At 43.3% G+C, this 24,090-nt stretch overlaps 1 protein-coding gene across 1 annotated transcript in view; it reads right to left on the bottom strand.

The window, feature by feature from the left end:
* Nucleotides 1–24,090, bottom strand: part of LOC310999807 (NACHT, LRR and PYD domains-containing protein 3-like) — a gene marked incomplete at its 3' end in the record, with an annotated part of 36,430 nt that overhangs the window by 6,000 nt on the left and 6,340 nt on the right. Inside the window, exons 4-5 of the mRNA XM_083990373.1 lie at nucleotides 18,485–18,598; nucleotides 18,319–18,379 (exon numbers count right to left, since the gene is read on the bottom strand). Of these exons, the coding sequence (XP_083846499.1) occupies nucleotides 18,319–18,379; nucleotides 18,485–18,534 (111 nt within the window). The 5' untranslated portion in view covers nucleotides 18,535–18,598. The remainder of the gene's footprint in view (nucleotides 1–18,318; nucleotides 18,380–18,484; nucleotides 18,599–24,090) is intronic.

The following is a 24,090-nucleotide window of genomic DNA, read 5'->3' as shown; positions in this document are numbered from 1 at the left end:
CACAGGAAGATCTCACACTGACAGTGATGTTTTACAGAAATATTTTATTCAGTGTTGGAGGACACGTTGTCCTTCTCACCGTTCATCAGGAGGAACCTCTTCTCCACTGAATTTCAGAGGAAGACGCATGGAATCGTCGCTCTTAAGGGAAACTCCACTAGGACATGAAGACGCTGCTGCTGCTGGTTGGACTCTGTAACCAAGGACAAGACTAAACATGTCTCCTCCCTTAATATTAACTAGCATTGGCTTAAGGCCCTTTCAGACCAGATACGTATTTTGCGTGTCAATATCTTTTTTCAAACCATGTATTCATTATGGGTCCTTTCACAGCAACCACAAATGTTACACGGCGAGGTCGAGTGAGGTCGATTTTCCTGAGCGTTCGCCCGGTGAATAAATGCATCAACCAACCATGTAGTGTGTACTTTATCGCTGTTTACATCCATTTTGTAAAATCTTCCTTTGTTCACTTGACACCTAATTATGTTTCTTAAGTAGCTCAGGCAGACGGCAGACAGACTACAGCCACTGCTTGTAATGGGATGAACAAGCATCGATGTAAACAAGTGGTCCATCGGGACGAGGCAAAACAATACACACATCAGTGTGACCCTCCATCCTTTCTCACACTACACTATGGTGATGATTTCCAAACAGACACCACCTCAATCGTTTCTCCCAGAGCTGTGTAAGTTTCTGTGGTTACTGTGGTTACCTACCATCACACTGCCACTGAACATAAAAGATGGCAGCACAACATAGCAGCCAGTACTGAGCTTACCCGCTCTATGTTTATATGAATGGCAAATTCTCAGCTTATCAGAACTCTTCAGTTTGTTGATTAATTAATGAAACACAGACTTATAAACGAAATAATCGATTTTGGTAAATAGACAAGAGAAGTTACACAATGCTCCTTTAAGTAGTGGCATAAAATGTTAGTTATGTTTGCATCTATTTGTGTAAAGTTTTTCTTCTTTGTCCTCCTGCTCTAGAGGACACGTTGTTCTTCTCACCGTTCATCAGGAGGAACCTCTGCTCCACTGAAGTATGGAGGTTGGCCCTTGGAGCGGTCGCTCTTCAGGGAGACTCCACTGGGGCATGAAGACGCTGCTGCTGGTTGGACTCTGTAACCAAGGACAAGACTAAACATGTGTCCTCCCTTAATATTAACTAGCATTGGCTTATATTAGAAGACTAAACATGTCTCTTCTGAGAAGGGTTTTTCTCTTAAAGTATAGTATACTGCACGCGCAGTCAATTTGGTAGACCAAGATGCGCCGAGACGGGTGTAACGGCGCAGTAGGGGCAGGTGTCGACAGATACAGCTGAGCACAGTGACTATTTTGTGCCAAACAGCTGCCCTGGAAGGGCGGAGCGCAGCTGGATTGAGTGGTAATTTGGCTGACCAATGTGCACACGTCACCAAAACCTCAGGTTTCCAGACTGTCAGGCACATTTAAATGCAATAGAAATTCACAACAACGACTATTTAATGCAACTATCTGAATCAGCACATGAATTTATATCTATATCGATTGTCCCATCACATCTGATTTTGGACCAAAGGCGGTTGGCACGCGTAATGGAAACTTGACCCGACTGAATGAACACAGCTTCGCTTGCACTTGGTCTATGAAATTAGAACCCTATCTGCAGGTTTGTTTGTTGCAGTTTGTCAACAACAATCAAACTGGGCCCCTCCTCTCGGGCTCAACAGCCAAAAAAAAATCATTATTATTAATATTTCCAAGAAGTCTACTCACACATCTTGCAGGTCACTGCTGACCAGATCAGTCGTTCTTCCTCCATCTGCTCTCTTGTGTCTTTCACCTTTAATGAAAACAGAAAACAACTTTTTTTATTATGGACTTTTATCTGTGAAAGGTCAAATGAACACACCTCTGAAACTAGTTACCAGTAACAGTTATACATAACAACAACATAACACATTGGTGTGTTTGTGGATAAATAAGCAAGACATGTTTCATATGACAACTTAATTGTCCTGGAAAAAAGAGATACTTTTAACCTGATGAAATAAAGGCAAAATAAAAAAAATATACTAAAAAAGTGTTAAATTGAGTCTGTAGCTTCCAATATAAAAACCAAAGAGCATGTTTTTTTGTACCTAATCTCTCGTCTCTATCACTTTCTGTCTTCCTTTGTCTCTGAGCGTCTCCATCTGGTCTCCTGTCTCCTCCCTCCTCGAGGTCGAGCTGTTGATGCAGTTTCTCCATTTCACCTGTAGAGAAGAAAAAAATGTGCAAATGTTAGGACTCCATTAGGATGACCTTAGAGTTAAACAGCATCCTGCTGCAGAGACTAGATCATGAAATTGGGATTAAAGGACCTGCCCTAAAATGGTTTAAGTCATACTTATCTGACAGGTTTCAATTTGTTAATGTTAATAAAGACCACTCAGAGTACAGCAGAGTTACGTATGGTGTACCGCAGGGTTCAGTCTTAGGGCCAATCCTCTTCATTCTTTACATGCTCCCATTAGGTGGCATCATCCGGAAGCACTCAATCAATTTTCACTGTTATGCGGATGATACGCAACTCTACTTGTCCATGGAGCCAGATGACAGAAGCCGCCTCATCAATCTGCAAGACTGCCTGAAAGACATTAGATCCTGGATGTCCTCTAACTTCTTGCTACTGAATTCAGATAAAACTGAGGTCATCGTGTTTGGACCTAAACATCTCAGGGACACGTTCTCTAATCAGATCGCTACTCTAGATGGCATCACCCTGACCCCGAGTACAACCGCGAGGAACCTTGGAGTCATTTTTGACCAGGACCTTTCCTTTAGCTCCCACATAAAACACGTGACTAGGACCGCCTTCTTCCATCTGCGCAGTATCACTAAGATTAGGAATATTCTCTCCCAGAGTGATGCTGAGAAACTAGTGCATGCATTTATCACTTCTAGGCTAGACTACTGCAACTCTCTCCTGTCAGGATGTCCCAAAAACTCTCTATAGAGTCTCCAGCTGGTCCAGAATGCCGCAGCGAGGGTTTTGACAGGAGTTAGGAAGAGAGAGCACATCTCTCCCACCTTAGCTTCTCTCCACTGGCTTCCTGTAGGATTTAGAATAGACTTCAAAATCCTTCTGCTGACTTATAAGGCTCTTAATGATAAAGCTCCAACCTATCTGAAAGAACTAATCATTCCTTACTGTCCTACCAGAGCACTCCGCTCCCAGAACGCAGGTCTGTTAGTGACTCCCAGTATCTCTAAAAACAGACTGGGAGGTAGAGCCTTCAGTTACCGGGCTCCTTTACTGTGGAACCAGCTCTCTCCATGGGTCAAAGAGGCAGACGGGCTTTCACACTAGCCTCGTTTGGTCCGGACTTTAGGACTTTTCAGTTTGGTCCGAACCAAAATTTCAGGTGTGAACACTCCCCCGGACCACGGTCCGGACTTTTGTCGGACCAAACAAGCGGACCATGGTCCCCCAAAAAAGTCAGGACTCGGTCCGGTTCGAAGTGAACCATGGTCCGGTTCACTTCAGGTGAGAACGTAATTGGACTTTTAATAGGACCAAATACAGGAAGCAAACCAAAACAGCAGTGTTTCCCATAATAAATTGCGTCAACCACGAATAGATTTTTCGGCTTTTGGCTCGACCAACGCAATATCGTTTCATTCATTCATGTCCGCATAGCACTCTTTCTCCGTTATTGCCGTACACAGAGAGAGAGAGAGAGAGAGAGAGAGAGAGAGAGAGAGAGAGTGTGCTTGCAGGACAGCAGGGCGCGGTGAAAGCTGCCACAGTCTCCTTGCAAAGGAGAACTGTCAAAGTTGTCAAAACTTATTCTGTGTTCCATGTCTGGATGAGTGCTGCAAAATGCCCTGTTAGTGTCAGAGGCAGAGCCGAGTTAGTGGCGTGGGCCATGATGTGTAGGAAACACCGAGATTAAATCAGTAATCTTGTCACAACTCACTGTGATGTTGCTACACTAACATCACAGTGCGCCGACTTTGATGCGTTTCGAGGACCTGACTGAGTAGTTTGGCCACGAGACACCGTGGTCCACAAAAAAACAGAAGTCGCCTCATCACAACAACACGTACTGTACTAAACTCTTGCAATGACAATTCAAAGAACTCCTTCCTGTCTCTGTCTTAGAGAGGTAAGATCTTAAGCCCAAGTCTGTCTATTATCCACCCCGTCATTGCTCTTCTTTGTCTCTCTGCGCGCTCTCTCTCTCTCCCTCTCCCCGTCTCTCTCTCTGCGCTCTCTCTCTCTCTCTGCGCTCTCTCTCTCTCCCTCTCCCCGTCTCTCTCTCTGCGCTCTCTCTCTCTCCCTCTCCCCGTCTCTCTCTCTGCGCTCTCTCTCTCTCTTAAAGTGCCGCGCTAGATTCTTAAGGACGTACTCTGAGTCCTCACAAATAAAATATGAAATTTCGGGTTTGGTTCGGGCTCGGGCCTGCGAATCAAGTTAATTGCTCGGGTTCGGGCCGGGTCGGGCTTTAATCCCGCGGGCCTGGGTCGGGTCGGGCTGGATTTTTTAGGCCCGATCTTACCTCTAGTGTGAACACAGACCGGACCAAAACTTAATTGCAACAATGTATAATTTCTTCCCTCTGGTCCGGACCGTGGTCCGGACTTTCAGGTGTGAAAGCGACTCACACCTACCTCGTTTGGTCCGGACCTTCGGACTTTCCAGATAGTTCGGATCAAATTGACAGGTGTGAAAGCTCCCCCGGACCACGGTCCGGACTAAAGACCGAGTCTTTGGTCCAGCCTCAGAAGGTAGTCTCGGTCCGGACTATCCTGGACCAAGGTCCGCTGCTGCGTAGTGTGAAAGCATTTTTTTGGAAGGTCCAATTGATCATGTGCCCTGGCTACTTGGCCAAGGGGATGTCCCTTTGGGTGACTGGCAAGCGCGCATGACTCTTACCCGGGAGGTGTGGGTTCAATCCCCGCCCGGGCCCTCTTCACCTTGCCACACATGCAAGCCTATTTTTTTATATATTGACCCGAATATATATTTTTTCCGCCGAAAAAAGTCTGAAAAAGACGGATCAGCGGGTGACACCAAACAACGTCTGCCCCCAGCAAGTCAGAGACACACACAAGTGACCTGGAGAGATGCAGCCGCATCTGACAGGAGGATCGCGCGTGTGTGCGCATAGCGTGTGTGTGTTCCCCTCCACTACACAAAACAGCTGATCGCTGATCGCTGCCACTCTGATCAATGAGAGCATTTCGCCGCGGCACAACCCTTTTTTTTCTCTCCTTTCATCAGCTCTAAACTCACTCTTCTGCACCGCGATTACAAACCACAGCGTGCTTTCCAGCAGTAGGCTATATTTTTTCTTTTTCTTTTTTTACACATATTTTTATTTTATTTTTTTCAGAGCACTTTCTATGCGCTAACGTCAGACGCACGCTCATCCGTCATGACGTCGGTAGATCCTTTAGTCCGCTGTCATAATAGCAGTGTGAAAGCGAACTTTACTGGACTATATGGAAACAATGTAACAAAAAAAAAAATTAAGTCCGGACAGGGCTTTTAGTTAGGGCTGGTTCAGGTAGCTCTGAACCATTTTATAGCTACGCTGCTATAGGCTTAGACTGCTGGGGACACATCTGGTTACACAGAGCCCTCTCCTCTCCTCTCCTCTCCTCTCCCCTCCTCTCCTCTCCTTGTAGTTTGGCCTTGGTGTCTCGCACTCTCTCTGTGTTTCCGCAGATCCACCGGAGCTCCATCTCTCTGCACCAGCCGCCGCCTGCATCGCCCCCCTCCCACCCTTTCCCCTGCTGTTAGACCGGCCTCCCCTCCCTTCCCATGGACCAGTCTACCACCCAGTCCTCCCATCGAGCTGGCCAGCTCTCCCTGCCCCCCCCCCCCCCCCCCCCTCCCCCTCACCAGAGACTGCCTTCATCAACTCCTGCTAACATTTCCATATTTCGCACATTCTGTGACAAACTATAAACTGTTTTCTTGTCTGTAACAACATCTATTGCACGTCTGTCCGTCCTGGGTGAGGGATCCCTCCTCTGTTGCTCACCCTGAGGTTTCTCCGATTTTTCCCTGTTAAAAGGGTTTCCATGGAGTTTTTCCTCAGTCGATGTGAGGGTCTAAGGACAGAGGATGTTGTTACGATGCCATGTAAAGCCCTTTGAGACAAACTGTTTGTAAAAACGGGCTATACAAATAAAATTGCCTTGCCTTGCCTTAAATAATAATAATAATAAAATTACAACAAGATTTTCCTCTTTCATTAAAAATGTACATATGTCTGAAATTGGTTGGATGAAATTAATGTTAGTGAGCTGATTTGGGGTGACCAATCATAACTATTTTTGGTTGCAGACATAATATAAAAATATAAAATATTGACATAAATTTTCAAAAAAAGATGGAGAATAGATGGGTATAGGTCTCATTTTCTTTTTGTTTTGTTTTTTTTGTATTTGTTTTGGCCAACAGAGGCGGTTGTAATAAGGAGATGCTATGAAATATTTTTAAAAATAAAAAATAATATAGAGTATGGCCTGTCTAGGCTTTGATACATGTAAAATACCATCTTATAACAAATTAAAGCTGTAGTGCATCAATAAGTAAGACTATACCAAGGATCTGAAAATAACAAGAGCGACAAAAGACAAAGAAAAATCTATATTCACATATAGATAGACTAAAGGAGTTCCACATCCGCAGACCTCCACCCACCCAATCACAGGACCCAAAGGACGGAACAAAAATGAATTAAAATAACGACTTGGAGATGGCATCATCCCAAAATGAAATGTTGTCTGCTTTGGCTGAATGCAAATTAGGTGCTCCATGAATGCAATATCTGTCTAGCAGCTGTGAGGCCAGCCAGCAGAAGGTCTTTGTGTTTGACAGTTGAGTCCAAGCAGGAAATATCACTGATAGTAAAATAGCATGCAAATGGGGAATGTTTACAAAGTTGTCTCTTGATGATGGCACAGACACACTTTATTAGTACAGTGATAGTTACCACTGTCAAAATACTTTTTTTTTTAATTAAAATCTTGGATAAGTTATAGATGACTAACAGATATCTGGTTTTTGAACTAACTTCTAAACAGGGCAAAAGTTAAAACCAAAACAAGGCATTTCAAACTGGTGCAGTTCAACAGAATGTTGTTCAATTTTTTATAACCCAGGTCGCCCTTGAAAATGAGATCACGATGGGCTTTTTTACCTGGTTAAATAAAAATAACCGTCCTTGTTTCTTGTTGTTTTCCCATCATTTTATCTCCAAATCCTGTCATTAACATTAACTGTCACTTACCTTTTAATGGATGGAGACGTTGACGGTGTCTCTCCGCTGCATTTCACCTTCTGATATTAACGAAACGACAGAGAGTCCACAGACTCAGAGTCGAGTGACGCAGTTAGATGATACAAGGTCACGGTCACTGCCGTGACCTGATGGAGCCAGAAGACACCTGACACCTGTGGACCAATCACAGGATGAAGGGAGGAGGTTTTGTTGGTTTAGTTTCAGTTCAGTCAGAGACTCAGCTGCAGCTCAGTCTGCTTCAGGCTGTTTATACACTCTGTGACCACATCTGAGTAAATTTAAATAAACCGGTTGTTGTTTTTCTTCTGTCATGTGACTGTCACCTTGCATTAAAGAACACCCCACCCACCAGGATGCTCGACCCCGCCCTCTGCCAGGTGCACGGTCAGCTGTTCACCGGTCACACAGTGTTTACATATAAACATGAGATGTTTCCCTCTGATTACAGCGTTGTCCCAGGCAGTGACCGGGTTTCAAAAGAAAAATAATGTCAAGTCAACCATGAGATTAAAATCACACTTGTGTGATAAAAACAGGTCGGGAAGTTTCCATCAACAAGCTATTCATCTTTTGGCAGCTGTGAGGCCGGCCAGCAAAAGACCTTTGTGTTTGACAGTCTGTCAAAGACAGAACTATCACTGAGTATTAAAGTAGTAGGCAAATGGGGGTGGTGTGTGGCGCAGTGGTTAAGGCGGCCGCCCCATGTAGAGGCTACAGTCCTCAACGCAGGCGTCCCCGGTTCGAATCTCGCGTCGGGCAGACATTTCCTGCATGTCATTCTCCCTCTCTCTGCCTCCCCCTTTCCTGTCTATCTCTACTATGGCTATCTAATAAAGGCATAAAAGCAAAAAAAAAAAAAAAAAAAGTAGTAGGCAAATGGATCATCTGTTTAGATAGTAGGCTATTATGTTGTCTCTTGATGAATGACGCAGTCCCACTTAATTGGTACAGCGATAGTTACCACTGTACTGAACTGACAGATATCTGGTTTTTGAAGTGACTTGTAAACAGGCCACAAGTTAGAAACCAAAACAAGTGGGGCGTTGGTGGTGAAGTTGGGTTGTTGCTTCAGGCTGTTTACACACTCTGTGACCACATCTGAGTAAATTTAAATACTTAAACCAGTTGTTGTTTTTTTCTGCCATGTGACTGTCACCTTGCATTAAAGAACACCCCACCCACCCGGATGCTCTATGACCCCACCCACTGGAAGGTGCACAGTCAGGTGTTCACAGCTCACACAGTGTTTAAACATGGGATGTTTCCCTCTAATTACAGCGTTGTCCTGGGCAGTGAAAGAAAAATAATGTTAATAATAATAATAATAATTCATTAATTTTGTATAGCGCTTTTACAGTGACCCAAAGACGCTTGTTAAGTCAAACATGAGATTAAAGCCGGCCAGCCAGCCACCTGAAGACCTGAAGCAGTCTGGTCACTGGAAGCTCCTGAGTGTGTCCATCTGTAAATCACAGGAAGATCTCACACTGACAGTGATGTTTTGCAGAAATATTTTATTCAGTGTTGGAGGACACGTTCACGGGACACGTTCTCACCGTTCATCAGGAGGAACTTCTGCTCCACTGAACTTCAGAGGAAGATCCATAGGGCAGTCGCTCTTCAGGGAGACTCCACTGGGACATGAAGACGCTGCTGCTGGTTGGACTCTGTAACCAAGGACAAGACTAAACCTGTCTCTTCTGACATTTGGAAAGCTTCTTCTGTTGAAGTATATTATTGGTATTTTATGGCTTTATTTTGATAGGGACAGAAAAGAGACTGGGGGAATACAGGACGAGCTCTAACCACTCGACCACCAAGCATCCTCAAAGCTTCACCAATCCTTTGGATTCCTCATATGATCCTTTTTTGCATTTGGCTTCATTAAAAACATATAATTAATAAGGATTTCTGCGTTATTACGATGATACGGCCGGCACCTCAATATGGCGTCTGGCCCGGTGTAACCCGCCCCTCCCCACCGCTACGGTTTGTCACTCTCTTTCTTCGCCAACAGACCTTCTGCCGAACAGGAAGCCTTTTTCTTTTTAGTAGGATCCACTTCTGAACCTCTTGGTCGCTTCTTCAGGTTCTCCGCCATGTTGCTTCTAGCAGCGCTCTCCTCCCCCCTCCCTTCTTGTTGTCGGGTAAAACCGATGCTGCGTTCCAGGCAGGCTGTTGAACCCGTAAGTTACGGCTTCAAGTCAAGACTTGTAGCGTTCCAGGCAACCCGTAACTCGTGTTTTTCCGACCTGTTACCTGTGAAAGTCACTATAACGGCCACTTGTAACTTCCGACCCGTGAACTGGTACGACTTCACAGGTCCGAAAAACACGAGTTACGAGTTGCCTTGAACGCACCATTATTTCCTGTCTTCCAGCGCAGGAATGTCGCCAAAGACACCAAATACAAAAAGAACAAATACTGAAAAATACTGCGAGGTGTTAGAGGAGCTGAACGGCTTAATCAGCGTTGTATCATCTCGTCTTGTAGTGGCTTGGGTGAAACGGATATTTACAGACACGTAGAAGTTACGCACTATAGCTTTAATGTTTCTAACAGGTCTACTCACACATCTTGCAGGTCACTGCTGACCAGATCAGACGTTCTTCCTCCATCTGCTCTCTCGTGTCTTTCACCTTTAATGAAAACAGAAAACAACTATTTTTTTATTCTGGGCTTTTATCTGTGAAAGGTCAAATGAACACAGCTCTGAAACTAGTTTCACAGTCTTACAAACATAACACATTAGTGTATTTGTGGATAAACACACGACCAGACACGTTTTTTATGACAACTTGTTTACACAATAATATGAGTCTGTAACAGTCTGTAGCTGTGTCTGTAGAACATGTTCATTTAGTACCTCGTCTCTCGTCTCCATCACTTTCTGTCTTCCTTTTTCTCTGAGCGTCTCCATCTGGTTTCCTGTCTCCTCCCTCCTCAGGGTCGAGCTGTGACTGATGCAGTTTCTCCATTTCACCTGGAGAGAAGAAAGGCTCTGAACTGTATGACAAGATTTTTTAAAAATCTTTCATTAAAATGTGTCTGATATTGGATGGATAAAATGAATGTTAGTGAGCTGATTTGGGGTGACCACTCATCACTGTTTTTAGTGGCCAACAAATATGAAATATAAAGATATAAAATGCTGATATAAATAGAAAATTGAAATATTTTTGACCTAAGGTTATCACATTATCTGGAAAAAACAAAGCTCTGTTATACCACTATAAAGGTCTAGGCTTTCATACATGTAATCTACCATGCTATAACAAATTAAAGATGTAGTGCAACAATAAGTAAGACTATACCAAGGATCTGAAAATAACAAGACAAAACAAAATAACAACAGCTACAAAAGAAACAAAGAGGACAAATGGCAATAAATGTGCGGAAAACATAAACCATGAAAATAAAATAAAAACCTAGATATAATAGAAAAGCAAAAAGAAAATAAGATGACAACAATAATTGAACTACTGACAGAGATATTTTTTAGTCCATATATTAAAATCTTGGATAGGTTATTGATAAACTGACACATATCTGGTTTTTGAACTAACTTCTAAACAGGCCACAAGTTAAAAAGGAAAAACACTAACAGATTGTTGTTTAATTTCTTAAAACCGTCTCTGTTTCTTGTTGTTTTCCTGGTATTTTATCTCCAAATCCTGTCATTAACATGAACTGTCACTTAAACGAGTGGAGACGTTGACGGTGTCTCTCCGCTGCATTTCACTTTCTGATATGAACGAAAGGACAAGTCAAGTCAAATGACGCAGTTAGATGATACAAGGTCACGGTCACTGCCGTGACCTGATGGAGCCAGAAGAAACCTGACACACCTGTGGACCAATCCCAGGACAGGACGACACCGGGAGGAGGTTTTGTTGGTTTAGTTTCGGTTCAGTCAGTCAGAGACTCGGCTGCAGCTCAGTCTGCTTCAGGCTGTTTACACACTCTGTGACCACATCTGAGTAAATGTAATACTTTGTATAAAGATAACCGGTTGTTGTGTTTTTCTGCCATGTGACTGTCACCTTGCATTAAAGAACACCCCGCCCACCAGGATCCTCTATGACCCCGCCCTCTGGAAGGTGCACAGTCAGGTGTTCACAGCTCACACAGTGTTTACATATTTATGTGTAAACATGAAATGTTTCCCTCTAATTACAGCGTTGTCCTGGGCAGTGACCTGGGTTTCAAAAGAAAAATAATGTGAAGTCAATCAGGAGATTAATGTCACAAATGTGACAAAAGCGTGATAGTTGAGATTGAAATGTGAATTAGGATGATTATCTAATAAAAAGTAATAACTGTATGATAAAAAATTCATATTGGAAAAAAAATAACAATATCCTCAAAGTTACAATGATCAAATTATTAAATAGAAAAAAAGAACTGATAACTACATTGCAAATAATTCCTGACACTGAACTGTATATTTGATATTCCATTGGCTCTTTACGAGCAGAAGAGCAGCACCAGTCTGACCAATCAGAGACTGTCTAGTGATTGTAAGTCCTTCCTTCCTGTTTCCGTGTGCAGCCTGTGTCTGCCTCTTCCGGTTCATCTGGAGCGACAGACAGAGACATCAGGCTGCACTGGAGCAAACTTCAATAAAGACGGTTAACAGAGAAAAAGTTGCCCATACCTGACAAGACATGATTTAAACAATATTCCATTGAATTCTGCTCGGAATTGATCCAGATAGCAGTTAAGTGTTGTTAGAGTTTGTTAGCAACCGCGAGCTAATTGCTAATAGTTTTAGCTCGATGGTGACCTCTGCTGGTCTAAATGCTGTAGTGCAGAATGTTTTTCCACAACTGATCATTAACACATAAATGAATTAATGAATAAATAACTCATAATTAATGAATAAATATATGTTTCACTGTTGCGCTATGGATTTATCAGAATCAGAGTCAGAATCAGAAATATTTTTTATTGCCAAGAGCAGTAAAGGTCACTTTACAGCACAAGGAAATTGACATAGTGACTGGTGCAGACACAAAAGGTACAAAAGATAGTAAAAAGTGGTTAGCAATAATATACAAATTTCAGGAAAATCGATTATTTGGTTCAAAAGTCTGCTTTTCATTAACCAGTAATCCCCCCATCAACAAAGTGAAGTGTTCCTTTCAGCTCTGAATGAGCCGTTCATATCATTCATATCTACATGGAGCGGGTAAGCTCGGTGCTGCTGCCATGTGGTGTCTCCATGTTTTTACGTTCAGTGGCAGCGTGACGGTAGGAAACCACGGAAACTCAGCGGAGACACCGGAGCTGTCGGCTCAGGTGGAGGTGGCGTCTGTGAAACGTCACCGCGGTAACGCAGTGAGGAGGAACGGAGCGTTACACTGATGCTGCATTCACCTGCAGTCGGGCAGACGGCCGTCGCTAACAAACCAGATGTCATTTTAGTCACAGAAGTCCAGAGAAAGACGGTAAAACAATACCACATCGCCATGACAACATATTGTCACGTGTATTGTTTTGCCTCGCGCTGACGGACCACTTGTTTACATAGAGGCTTGTTTATGCCGTTACGTGCAGCGGCTGTCGTCCGTCTGCCGTCTGCCCAATTTCACGTGAATGCAGCATGAAAAATACGATTGAGTTGCTTGTGATATGCAACCGCAACGCTAGATGGGAGGAATTCCTACACAATATACCTTTAAAAATGAAAATTAGAATAAAATAATTTAAGATAAAATAAAATAGAATAGATTAAAAAAATATTCTAGAACAATTCTATTTATACAAACGGACTGTAGATGACACAAATAGTAACACTGTAAACAGTGTATGCATAGGTTGTATTTTTTATATTTTGAATGTAAAGTATATTCTTTCTGTTTTTTAATGATTTTCAGTCACTGATAGATCTGAAATCATAGATACCATCAATGATCAGTTTATAGTCCGATGGGGACATGACACCTGTTGGGGGAGTCATCACCTCTGCTGAAAGGAAGATCTTCTGAGCTACTTCAGCTAACAAAATGTGATAGAGGAACCGGGGGCCCAGACTCTAAACCCCGGGTGCAGAGGCTCGGTGAATATGGTGAAGAAGGTGTAGAGATGTGTCAGTGACCTTCCAGGAGAGACTCTGTAGAAGGACAGGATGCCAGCCTCCCAGTCCAGATACACCGCCACCCTGTGGCTGCCCCCGGAGCGAACTGCAATGTTTAAGTCTTTGCCTTTGTAATATGCAGTGTACCTCTGACCAGAACAGTGCAGAGCCCAGGACATCTTGTAGTATCCCATCACACAGTTGTTGCGATCACCCTCGCGAGCGATGCTCTTGTAGGTCACCCCGATCTCAACCCAGTTCCCTTCCCACTCCACCTCCCAGTAGCAGCGGCTGCTCAGGCCCTGCTGGGACAGAACTTGGGGCCAGTCTTCAAACCTGTCTGGGTGGTCGGGATACGGCTGCTGCTCTTTTCCCTGGGAAACTCTTCGGTTCCCATCAGAGAGAATGAGGAGTTTGTGGACAGTGTTCACATCCAGTGTGAGTTCACATGCATCTGAGGCAGGAGGAAGAGATCAAATTAGAAATAACACAAGTCTAATATCATCCACCACAAACCTGGAGTTATGTTTTCTGGTTCAAATCTGTCCACAACCAAGGTGGAAAACTTGGTGTGGCAACACAGATCCCATTCAAACCTGGTATTAACCAACCATCTCTTTTTTTCTGCATATGAAGCAGGAACTAAAAGCCAATCACAAGTGATCAATAGAGTTGCATTTTAAATATGGTGTGAACAGTTATTATCGCTGTTATTGATCACTGAAGGTGCAGATTAATACCAGGTGTGAACTGGGCCACAGTTTCTCCCTCTAGTGACCACTGTCAACAGTACATGGTTTGTGTGTATGTGTGAGTTACAGTACGTCACTATAGAATATTTAAACTTACATTTAGACAGTCCATGTTTTAGCCAGCATTCTGCATTGTGGTCGACTCTGTGGAGAAATATAACATTCTGTCATGAAAGTCTGAATAACAAGGCACAGAAATGTAAATGTCTGCAGGCTGAGACACCAGAGGCTGCCTACCAAGATGCCAAAGGCAAATTTCCACTGTGTTTTTAAACCATTGGAGAATAAAGTCTTCTTATCTTATTCTTATCTTATCTTAGAGTTCCCACAAAACTGATCTCTAATGATATTCACTTGTGATGTAGCAACACTGACAGTGTTCCTTTTACCTCAGTTTTGCTGATCCCCATGGTCCCTCCTCCAGAGCGTCAGAGATGAGCTTCACTCCAGACTCTCCCAGGTGATTGTAGCTCAGGTCAATCTCTTTCAGGTAGGATGGGTTGGACTTTACTGCTGAGGCCAAGAAACCACAACCTCTCTCCGTAACGCAGCAGAACCACAACCTGGTGAGAGGCAGAATCCAAATAAACCTCAAACAAAAACTGACAAAATGTTAAGAGGGAAAGCTGAGTGTGTCAGGACAGAGTCATGGTGAGGGACGACCACTGTTCCGGAGTAACGTTACCTGAGTGTTTCCAGTTTACAGCACTCATTTCCCAGTCCGATGCTGAGTTGCTTCACTCCCTCGTCTCCAATGTCATTGTCGCTCAGGTCCAGGTCCTGAAGCTGTGATGAGGAACAGCTGAGGACTGAAGCCAGCTGTTCACAGCAACTCTGGGTGAGATCACATCTGTTAAGACTGAAGGGACGAACAGAGAAGTCAAAAGGACAAATCCCACAGGGATGATGAGTGGATATTATACCACCTTTTCAACTGACGTCGGTGGGTGTAAACAGTTTTTTTGTAAATCAAGGTAAACCTTGGATGGAAGAGTGAGCTCATGTAGATGTTGTGTTAACACAACGGGTTTTTTTTGACTATTGGAAAAGGAACTTTAGTTTGGCAAAGTTGTCAGGTCATTTACTTAAGAAGAAAATGGATGGAAAAAAACTGAAATGATCTTTTGATGCTTAACTTCCAGTAAGAAAGTATCAGGAACTGGAGGAGATCCAGAAAATACATGTTGCTCACATGAGTGTCTTCAGTCTGCAGTGTGGACTCTGGAGTCCAGGGCTGAGGAGCTCAACTCCAGAGTCTTGTAAACTATTGTCACTTAAGTCTAAATCACACAGCTCTGATGCTGAGAGAGAGGAGGACAGCGCCTGGCAGCAGGTTGCACTGAGTCCACAGTCATTCAACCTGATGGACAAAGACACAAGACTTTAAGTTTGTATAAAATGCAGTCATCCACAACACTGAGGTTGACCGGTGTATGCTTAAGGTCTAACAAACAATCATATGATTTGTCATGGTGAGATTTGTAATATTTGCAGAGATACTTGCTTTGATGATTTAGATGCTTCCAGGACTGGGAGGAGCCTCTGAAGACCTTCTTCACTTCTGGAGTACTTCTTCAGTTCGAACAGTTCCAGATTCTCCTGAGAGGTCAGCAACACAAAGACCAGAGTTGCCCACTGAGTTGAAGAGAACTGATCTGTAATCGAGTCTCGACCTGAGTCCAAGTACTTCTGGATCTCCTCCACCAGAGAGTCATCGTTCAACTCGCTCAGACAGTGGAAGAGATTTATACACCTGTCAGGGTGAGGACTCTGCTGGATTCTGTCTTTGATGTACTTGATGGTTTCCTCGCGACTTTGAGAGTCACAGGTTTGGACTTGTATCTTCAAGCCTCTGAGCAGATCCTGACTGCAGTCCAGAGAGAGTCCGAGGAGGAAACGCAAGAAGAGATCCAGGTGACCATTGTTGCTTTCTAAAGCACTGTCCACTGCTGCTTTGTGTACGTCGGATACAGACTTTGCTTTAGGTGATTCTCCAGATTCCTTGATCATCAGGTTGACACCACTGACCTTGTACGTCACATGGACAAACAGGGCTGCAAGAAACTCCTGGACAGACAGATGGACAAAGCAGAAGACTTGGTGCTGCAACCAAGACTCTTCCTTGAAGACCTGAGTGCAGACCCCTGAGTAGATAGATGCCTCTTTCACATCAATCCCACACTCTCTAAGATCCTCCTCATAGAAGATCAGGTTGCCTTTCTGCAACTGCTCGAAGGCCAACTTCCCAAGGGAAATAATTGTCTTGTAAGTGTGTTGAGGGTCCAGTTCTTGCTCTTTGCAGTACTTGGCTTGCATCTGTGTGGTCTGGTGTGCCAGGAAGTGGATGTACATCTGAGTCAGTGTCTTTGGCATCTTCCCTCCTCCTGCACTGGCAAACATTTTTTCCAGGACAATGGAGGAAATCCAGCAAAACACCGGCACATGGCACATGATGTGGAGACTTCTGGTTGACTTGATGTGAGTGACTACTCTTTTGGCCAAGTATTCATCATCAATTTTCTTGTGGAAGTACTGCTCCTTCTGTTGGTCACTGAAGCCTCGTATCTCAGTCACCCGGTCAACATACTGTGGAGGGATGCAGCCGGCTGCAGCCGGTCGGGTAGTGATCCACACACTGGCTTTTGGTAGCAGATTACCTGCAATGAGGTTTGTTAGCAGCACATCTACTGAGGCCACCTGTGTAGCATCACAGCATCTCTGATTTCCATTAAAATCCAGATCCAGTCTGCATTCATCAAGACCGTCCAGTACAAACAGGACTTTGTACATCTTCAGGTCTTTGAGTCCAGATTCTTTGAGGTCTGGAGTGAGGACATACAGAAGCTCCATCAGGCTTGTTTCCTTATCTCTGAGTAAATTCAGCTCCCTAAAAGGAAGTGAAAATAGGAGCTGGATGTCCTGATTGGCCTCGTCCTCGGACCAGTCCAGCATGAACTTCTGTGCCAGGACAGTTTTACCGATTCCTGCGATCCCCTGGGTGAGAACCATCCTGACTTGTTTGCCATGTTTGCTGAAGGGCTTGAAGATGTCGTCACACTTGATTGGTGTTTCTACTGATCTTGGTCGGTTGATGGCCTTCTCAGTTCGTCTCACCTCGTGTTCACTGTTGATTTCTCTGATGCCTCCATCAAGTACGTAGAGTTCTGTGTATATCTTATTAAGGGCTATCGTATTTTGCCAGTGTTTAATCCCTTCAGCCATTTTCTCATGTCTCCTTTTCATATAGGATTTATGTTTCTGCTGATATATGACGAGATTTCCATAAAATCCTAACAGGAGAAAGATTTTTCATTAGCCAACTTAAAGGGATAGTTCACCTTTTTTGAAGTGGGGTTGTATGAGGTACAAATGGCCACTAAGTATATCTGCAGTAGAAAGGTCTCTGAACTAGCTGAAGTATCACTTTAAAAACACAGTTAATGATAGGGCTCAACATGGACAAATGAATGACAATCTTGTCTGACTAAGATTGGGCCAACTTGGACAATGTGTGCTTGAATTATAGCAATTTCCTGTTTCATGCCATTGCCAACTAAAATTCAAAGTACAACACCCAGAAATTACAAAACAGACTCAGGATTGCAGAGGACATTTAAAATAACTGACTTCCCATTTACCACTGCAATAGATTTTTTGTAAGTCTCTCCATGTTTGATGTGTCTACCAAATTTCTCACATGTATTAGAAACATATGACTGACGTCACACACATAGGCCTACTCTCTCTGAGCGGATATTTCAAAATCAGCATCTCAAATCTCTTACTTTGCTGGAGGAGGGTGGCATACGCATCTTGTTTCATGGTCTTCAAAGCATGCAGGATGATCTGCAGAAATGCTTCTTTGGCTCCAGTTTCTGACTCAGTCAGTTCTTCATCAACCTCCTCCTCCTTTTCTTTAACCTCCTCACACTCCCCACTGGAACTGAGGACGTTCCAAACTCTCATCATGTTTGATTTTATGAATTCAAAAACTGTCTCCTCAAAATCCTGAAATAAAGAGATTTCAGTTCAATAATACTTTATATTTAAACGATATATGGAGAATTCAGTGAAGAAATCAGTGCTGCATCTTTGTCTTTGACACGTCTGCTGGCAGCAGCTATCTGTTATACAGAGTGCACATAGCAGGAGGCCAACCCCCCCACAGAGCTCCTTTCTTTAAATACACCCACCTTTCGGTTCAGGGTCTGACTTGAAGCAGTCTGGTCACTGGAAGCTCCTAAGTGTGTCCATCTGTAAATACATGTGCAGACTGAAAACACAGGAAGATCTCACACTGACAGTGATGTTTTACAGAAATATTTTATTCAGTGTTGGAGGACACGTTGTCCTTCTCACCGTTCATCAGGAGGAACCTCTGCTCCACTGAATTTCAGAGGTGACTTCATGGAGTGGTCGCTCTTCAGGGAGACTCCACTGGGACATGGAGACGCTGGTGCTTCTTGTTGGACTCTGTAACCAAAGACTAAACATGTCTCCTCCCATAATATTCATTGGCATTGGCTTATATTAGAATAAATTTCCGAAGAAGAGGGAGAGAAAATGAATCATTGTTGTTTTGTTGAACGACCAGTGTAGTACGATTGTTACGATGCCAGGCCCGCCTGCCTCTATCTAACCAAACCCTCCTCCCTAAGGTTAGCCCAGCACCTAACACAAACCTTCCAGTCTCTGCGTGATGTATCGACTTGTAAATGGAGTCTGGTTTCCCTGGGTGAGAACTTCCACCTGGAGGGGGTCGTGTGTCGTGAAGACTCACCCAGGTTGACCATCTCTTCTGACTCTGGTTCCCTGGACAGCCCGTGCTTGCTTTGGTTGGTATAAGTTTATTTTATTTATTTTTATTTATTTTTTATTTAAAGGTTTATTTGAAGTGGGACCTCACATATTCATGAACATACAAGAAAACACAACATTTAAATGCAGTAAATATGTCGGATTTAGCTGGGAGCTAATTTCCATCCGTAGTCCCACGGCACTTACTTAAATAAAATTACAATCAGACATTTAAAAACGATAAACATTTAAGACGATAGACAATAACCTCCATAGGGGGTTTAGCAGCAGTTACAATTACAGTGTTGCAAATTACTCAGCAGGTGACAATGCTAGGCGACGCATTGCCACCTGCAGAGCGAAAGAGAGGAAAAAAAAAAAAAAAAAAAGGAATAATAATAAATAAAATAGAATAAAATAAAATAAAAATAGATAGATAATAATGCAAGTGATAATGCTAGGTGACGCATTGCCACTTGCAGGGAAAAAACAATAAATGAATAAATAATGAACAAAATACAATAATAATAATAAAGAAAAAATAAAAAATAAAATAATAATAATAATAATAATAATAATAATAACGGTGCAGGGGACAATGCTAGGCGGCGCATTGTCACCTGCGGAGAAAGAAAAGAAAAGAAAAATAAAATAAAATAAATAAAAAAGAGGAAATATAACTAATAATAGTGATAACCACCGTGGTAACAGAGGTAGTGTACAGAGTTAGCAGCCATTATAACAATAAGAAATGAAAGGCCAGATAATGATATCTGCCTAGATTTAAAAGAGGTAGCTACACAATAATTTACAAAAATGGATATGCTATAAGAAGAGATAAGAACTACAGTGGTACTGTATGAAAGTGCTAATTAGTCAGTATTTCAGACGTGGGTGCAAGTTTGGTGGGACAGTAGCCATGTTTTGAGCTGTTTTTTGAATGCATTAAACGTGGGGCTGTCTCTAATTGGGGTTGGTAGACTATTCCAACAAGTACCGCCCTTCACAGTTAAAGAATTTTGGCCTATTTGGCTTCGTCTAAATGGCACCTCGCAGTCCCCTCTGGATGCAGATCTGGTGCTGAGTGTGTTATCTCTCCGTCTGAAATATTCCCTCAACGGGGGGGGGGGGGGGGGGGGGGGGGGGGGGGGGGGCAGTCCGTTGAGGGTTTTGTAGATGAGACAGCTATTCTTAAAGCTCCTAAGGTTTTCAAAGCTCAGAAAATTGTGCCTCTCAAAAATTGGACAGTAATGAGAGGACAGAGATTCTTTGGCGAATACCTTAACAGCTTTTTTATACAACTGTTCAATCGGTTTCAGTGTGGTAACCCCGGCGAACGACCATATTACAAAACAATATTCAATGTGAGATAAAATCATACAATGAAGATAAGATTTAGCTGCTTCAGACGAGATGAAGGGCCTTATTTGTTTAAAATTCTGCAGGCTGAATCGTATTGTATTCGCCACTTTTTTGATGTGTTTTTTGAATGTAAGATTTGCATCTAGCGTGATACCAAGGTACTTGAACTGATCCACTAGTTCAAGTTCTACTCCTCCAATGTATACTTTGGATCTGCTCTGGTTCACTGGTCGTTTTGTGAAATTCATACACACAGTTTTAGTTGTATTGAGCAGGAGGCAGTTATTATTCAGCCAGTCTTGGACCTTGGCTAGGGCGTTGTTAAGCTTATTGGAGGTGATGTCAGAGTTTGAGCCGTGGGTGAAAATAACTGCATCGTCTGCATACATCTGGATGTTGATGTCTGGACACGTATCTGGGAGGTCATTTATATACAGCGAGAACAACAATGGCGCAAGGATCGAACCCTGGGGGACCCCAACAGCAGATGAGCGAAAAGGCGATTTGACCCCGTTGACAGCTACACATTGTGTTCTATTCGCTAAGTATGATTCAAACCATTGCATTGTGCTATCAGAAAAATTAAAAAATGTGAGCTTGTTTAAGAGTACTTGATGGTCAACGGTGTCGAATGCCTTTTTAAGGTCAATAAACACCGCACTGACACATGAAGTTTTGTCCAGTAAACACTTGATTTTTTCAATGAACATACAGTTGGCTGACTCGGTGGAATGGTGTGCCCTGAAGCCAAACTGCATTGGGTGCAGTGGCGTGGGACCCTCATCTAAATGCCTGATCAGTTGATTCGCAACCCATTTTTCTGCTATCTTAGAAATCACTGGAAGTATACTGATGGGTCTGTAATTAGCTTCCAGCGATTTAGAGCCAGATTTGAAGACGGGAGTCACCGAAGCCACCTTCCAGGCTAACGGGACTTTGTTTTGGCTGATGGATAGGTTAACCAGATGCATAATGGGTTTACACAGATCATGGGAATGAGACTTTATAAAATTTGTGTCAATACCATATGCATCTTGTGTTTTGGAGCATTTAAGCGCTCCAATTAGCTTTTTGACTTCCGTCTCTGTTATCTTGGCTAGCTGAAAGATGGGCCGATCGTTGCTGATCGGGCGAGGTACAATAGCTGATGGTGTAAATATTCTTGTTATTTCAAGCACATTGTCTATAAAATAGTTGTTAAAAGAATTTGCAATTTTTGCAGGATCATTCACCAAGACATTATCAATAAGCAATTCAGAGGTGTTTGATTCGTGTTTGCTTTCCTTGCCTAGCAGCTTATTTAAGGTTTGCCACACCTTTTTCCCATTGCCCTTGGCACCCTCGATTACAGAAATGAAAAAATTTGCTTTGGCCCTTCTCAGCGACTTGACTACTTTGTTACGTATATGTGTGAATTTTTGCCTGTCAGTGGACAGGCCAGACTTCAAGTATTTCTTAAGTAGTGAGTCTCTAGACTTTAACAGATCCCTACAGTTTTGGTCGAGCCATGGCAGGGAGTTACGTGTCCTGGCTCTACTTTTCCCTCTTCTAGAGAGCGGGGACATCACATTTTTAATTTTACTCAAGAAGGTATCACAGCTAGTTTCAATATTATCTGATGTAAGGATTTCCTCCCAGTCAATATTTTTTATGCCTTCACTGAGGTTTTGTAGTTGATTCCTTGGTATTACATTCAGTGCTTTAAGTGGGCCGGTACTCACCGGTACGGAGTACCGGCACTTCTAGATTTTAACCCCCGGCGTACCGGGACTTTTTACGGCGTACCGGGGAGTACCGGGAGTCTGGACATACTCTGTCCTGTTCTCATTCTCTCTGACCGATTTGTGATAGTGATGCCTCTTTCACCCTGAGCGCCACGGTTCTGTTGCCCTGCTCTGTTCTCCGCTGCTCCTCTGTCTCTCACTGAGGGGCGGGGCTGCCGCGCTGTGCGCTCTCTCATCCATGACTCTCTCACATGCACGTACGGAGCGCACGCCGCTGCCTCGTCATAGTATAACTCCATGTGTCCAGACGAGATGTGAATGTGGAGCGACTAAAACCTTCGTGAGTTACAGTGTAAAGCCATTTACATGACTTTCCAGTGGTAGCCTACCAATAAGTAGCCTTCCACTTACTGTATTCAACATGCTTAAATGTGAGTCATGTTTCCCAAAATGCTTAACACTACTCGTTAACAAGAGCAGAGTAAAATGAAAGCTCTTACTGAGAAACACTGTGAAACTGTTGCTGTCAGCTTGTTAGAACAATGACAGCTGTCTGTGGAGGCTGTTTATTTGGCCACAAATCACAAAAACTTCTTGATTTTAGTGAAAATTTTAATTTGGCAATAATTTAGGACAGCAATTAGGGAAGGATAGAGACACTTTATGAAGTGGGTAAACTTAAAATAACAAATACTGATTCATTTGTCGTCATACATTATTCACAGATGGATTTTAACAAGAAAATACTTTTTAAAAATCTTTCTGGAAAGTTCAATTGAACGTTTTTCTTTTTTTAATCAACATCATATTTGAATGTAAAGTAGCCTGTCACTTAATGATGTGCTGGTATCGACCGCCCACCGCCTAATTTACCAGCCAACAGCTGAAAAGGGGAGTACTGGCACTTATTTTTTCCCACTTAAAGCACTGATTACATTCATACTGCAGGGTGGCTGGGCTTTAGGCCGTCTGGCAAACCTTGATTTGTTGAGCTTTCTGGACATAAAAATACAGTTATGGTCAGAGATGCCTGTCAGAAAGTTATATGTCTTCGTTATTCTATCAGGTTTGTTTGTAAATAAAAGATCAATTCTTGTCTGCGATGTATTTGTCAGTCTAGTTGGTTGCTCTATCATTTGTTTTAGATTGTAATATTCAGTGTTTGATTTCAGATTTTTTCTACCTTGTTTGTTATCCCAGTTTACGTTAAAGTCTCCTAGGATAATTAACTCTTTATTTGGTCCGACGGAGTTCAACATGATTTTCAATTGATCGTAAAATTCTGAGCTGGCGGATGGGTGGCGATATAAGCACATAAAAACAAATGACATTTCCGTAGATAGCAACACTTCTATTCCAACACAGTCAAATTTGACAGCTTCTGGTAGTTCAAGGAGTTTACATTTTAGATTGGATTTTACGTACAGTAACACTCCTCCACCTTTACCTCTTTCCCTATCCTTTCTAAATACTTGATACCCAGGCAACATTACCAGTGCTTCAGCAGATGATGGTTTCAGCCAGGTTTCAGAGAGACCCAGGATGTCAATATTAGAGTCACAGAGAAGATGTTCTACTTGTTCACGTTTATTGCCAAGGCTTCTAATGTTCAAGTGTCCACAAAAAAGTCCCTTTGGTTTGCGAAGAGTATCCCAGACTATTCTGGATTGATTGAGAGTGGAGAACAGTTTGTATCTTCGATGTTTTTTTATGACTGGGTTTCTGTTTTTTACCTTGGTCTTCTCCTTGACACAGGGGGCCCTGGCGTTGCTGGGAGTCGCAGTAGCTGTTAGCCTCCTGGCTAACGCTGGTGGTGACTGCGACCTCCGAGCTGCTGGGCTGGCTGCCGTAGGCGCGACCTCGCTGGGAGTCGCAGTAGCTGTTAGCCTCCTGGCTAACGCTGGTGGTGACTGCGACCTCCGAGCTGCTGGGCTGGCTGCCGCGGGCGTGACCTCGCTGGGAGTCGCAGTAGCTGTTAGCCTCCTGGCTAACGCTGGTGGTACCTGCGATCTCCGAGCTGCTGGGCTGGCTGCCGTGGGCGCGACCTCGCTGGGAGTCGCCGTAGCTGTTAGCCTCCTGGCT

Source organism: Trachurus trachurus (genome assembly GCF_905171665.1).
Source record: "Trachurus trachurus genome assembly, chromosome: 16".
Lineage (NCBI taxonomy): Eukaryota > Metazoa > Chordata > Actinopteri > Carangiformes > Carangidae > Trachurus > Trachurus trachurus.
This window is presented reverse-complemented; position numbering and strand designations above follow the sequence as displayed.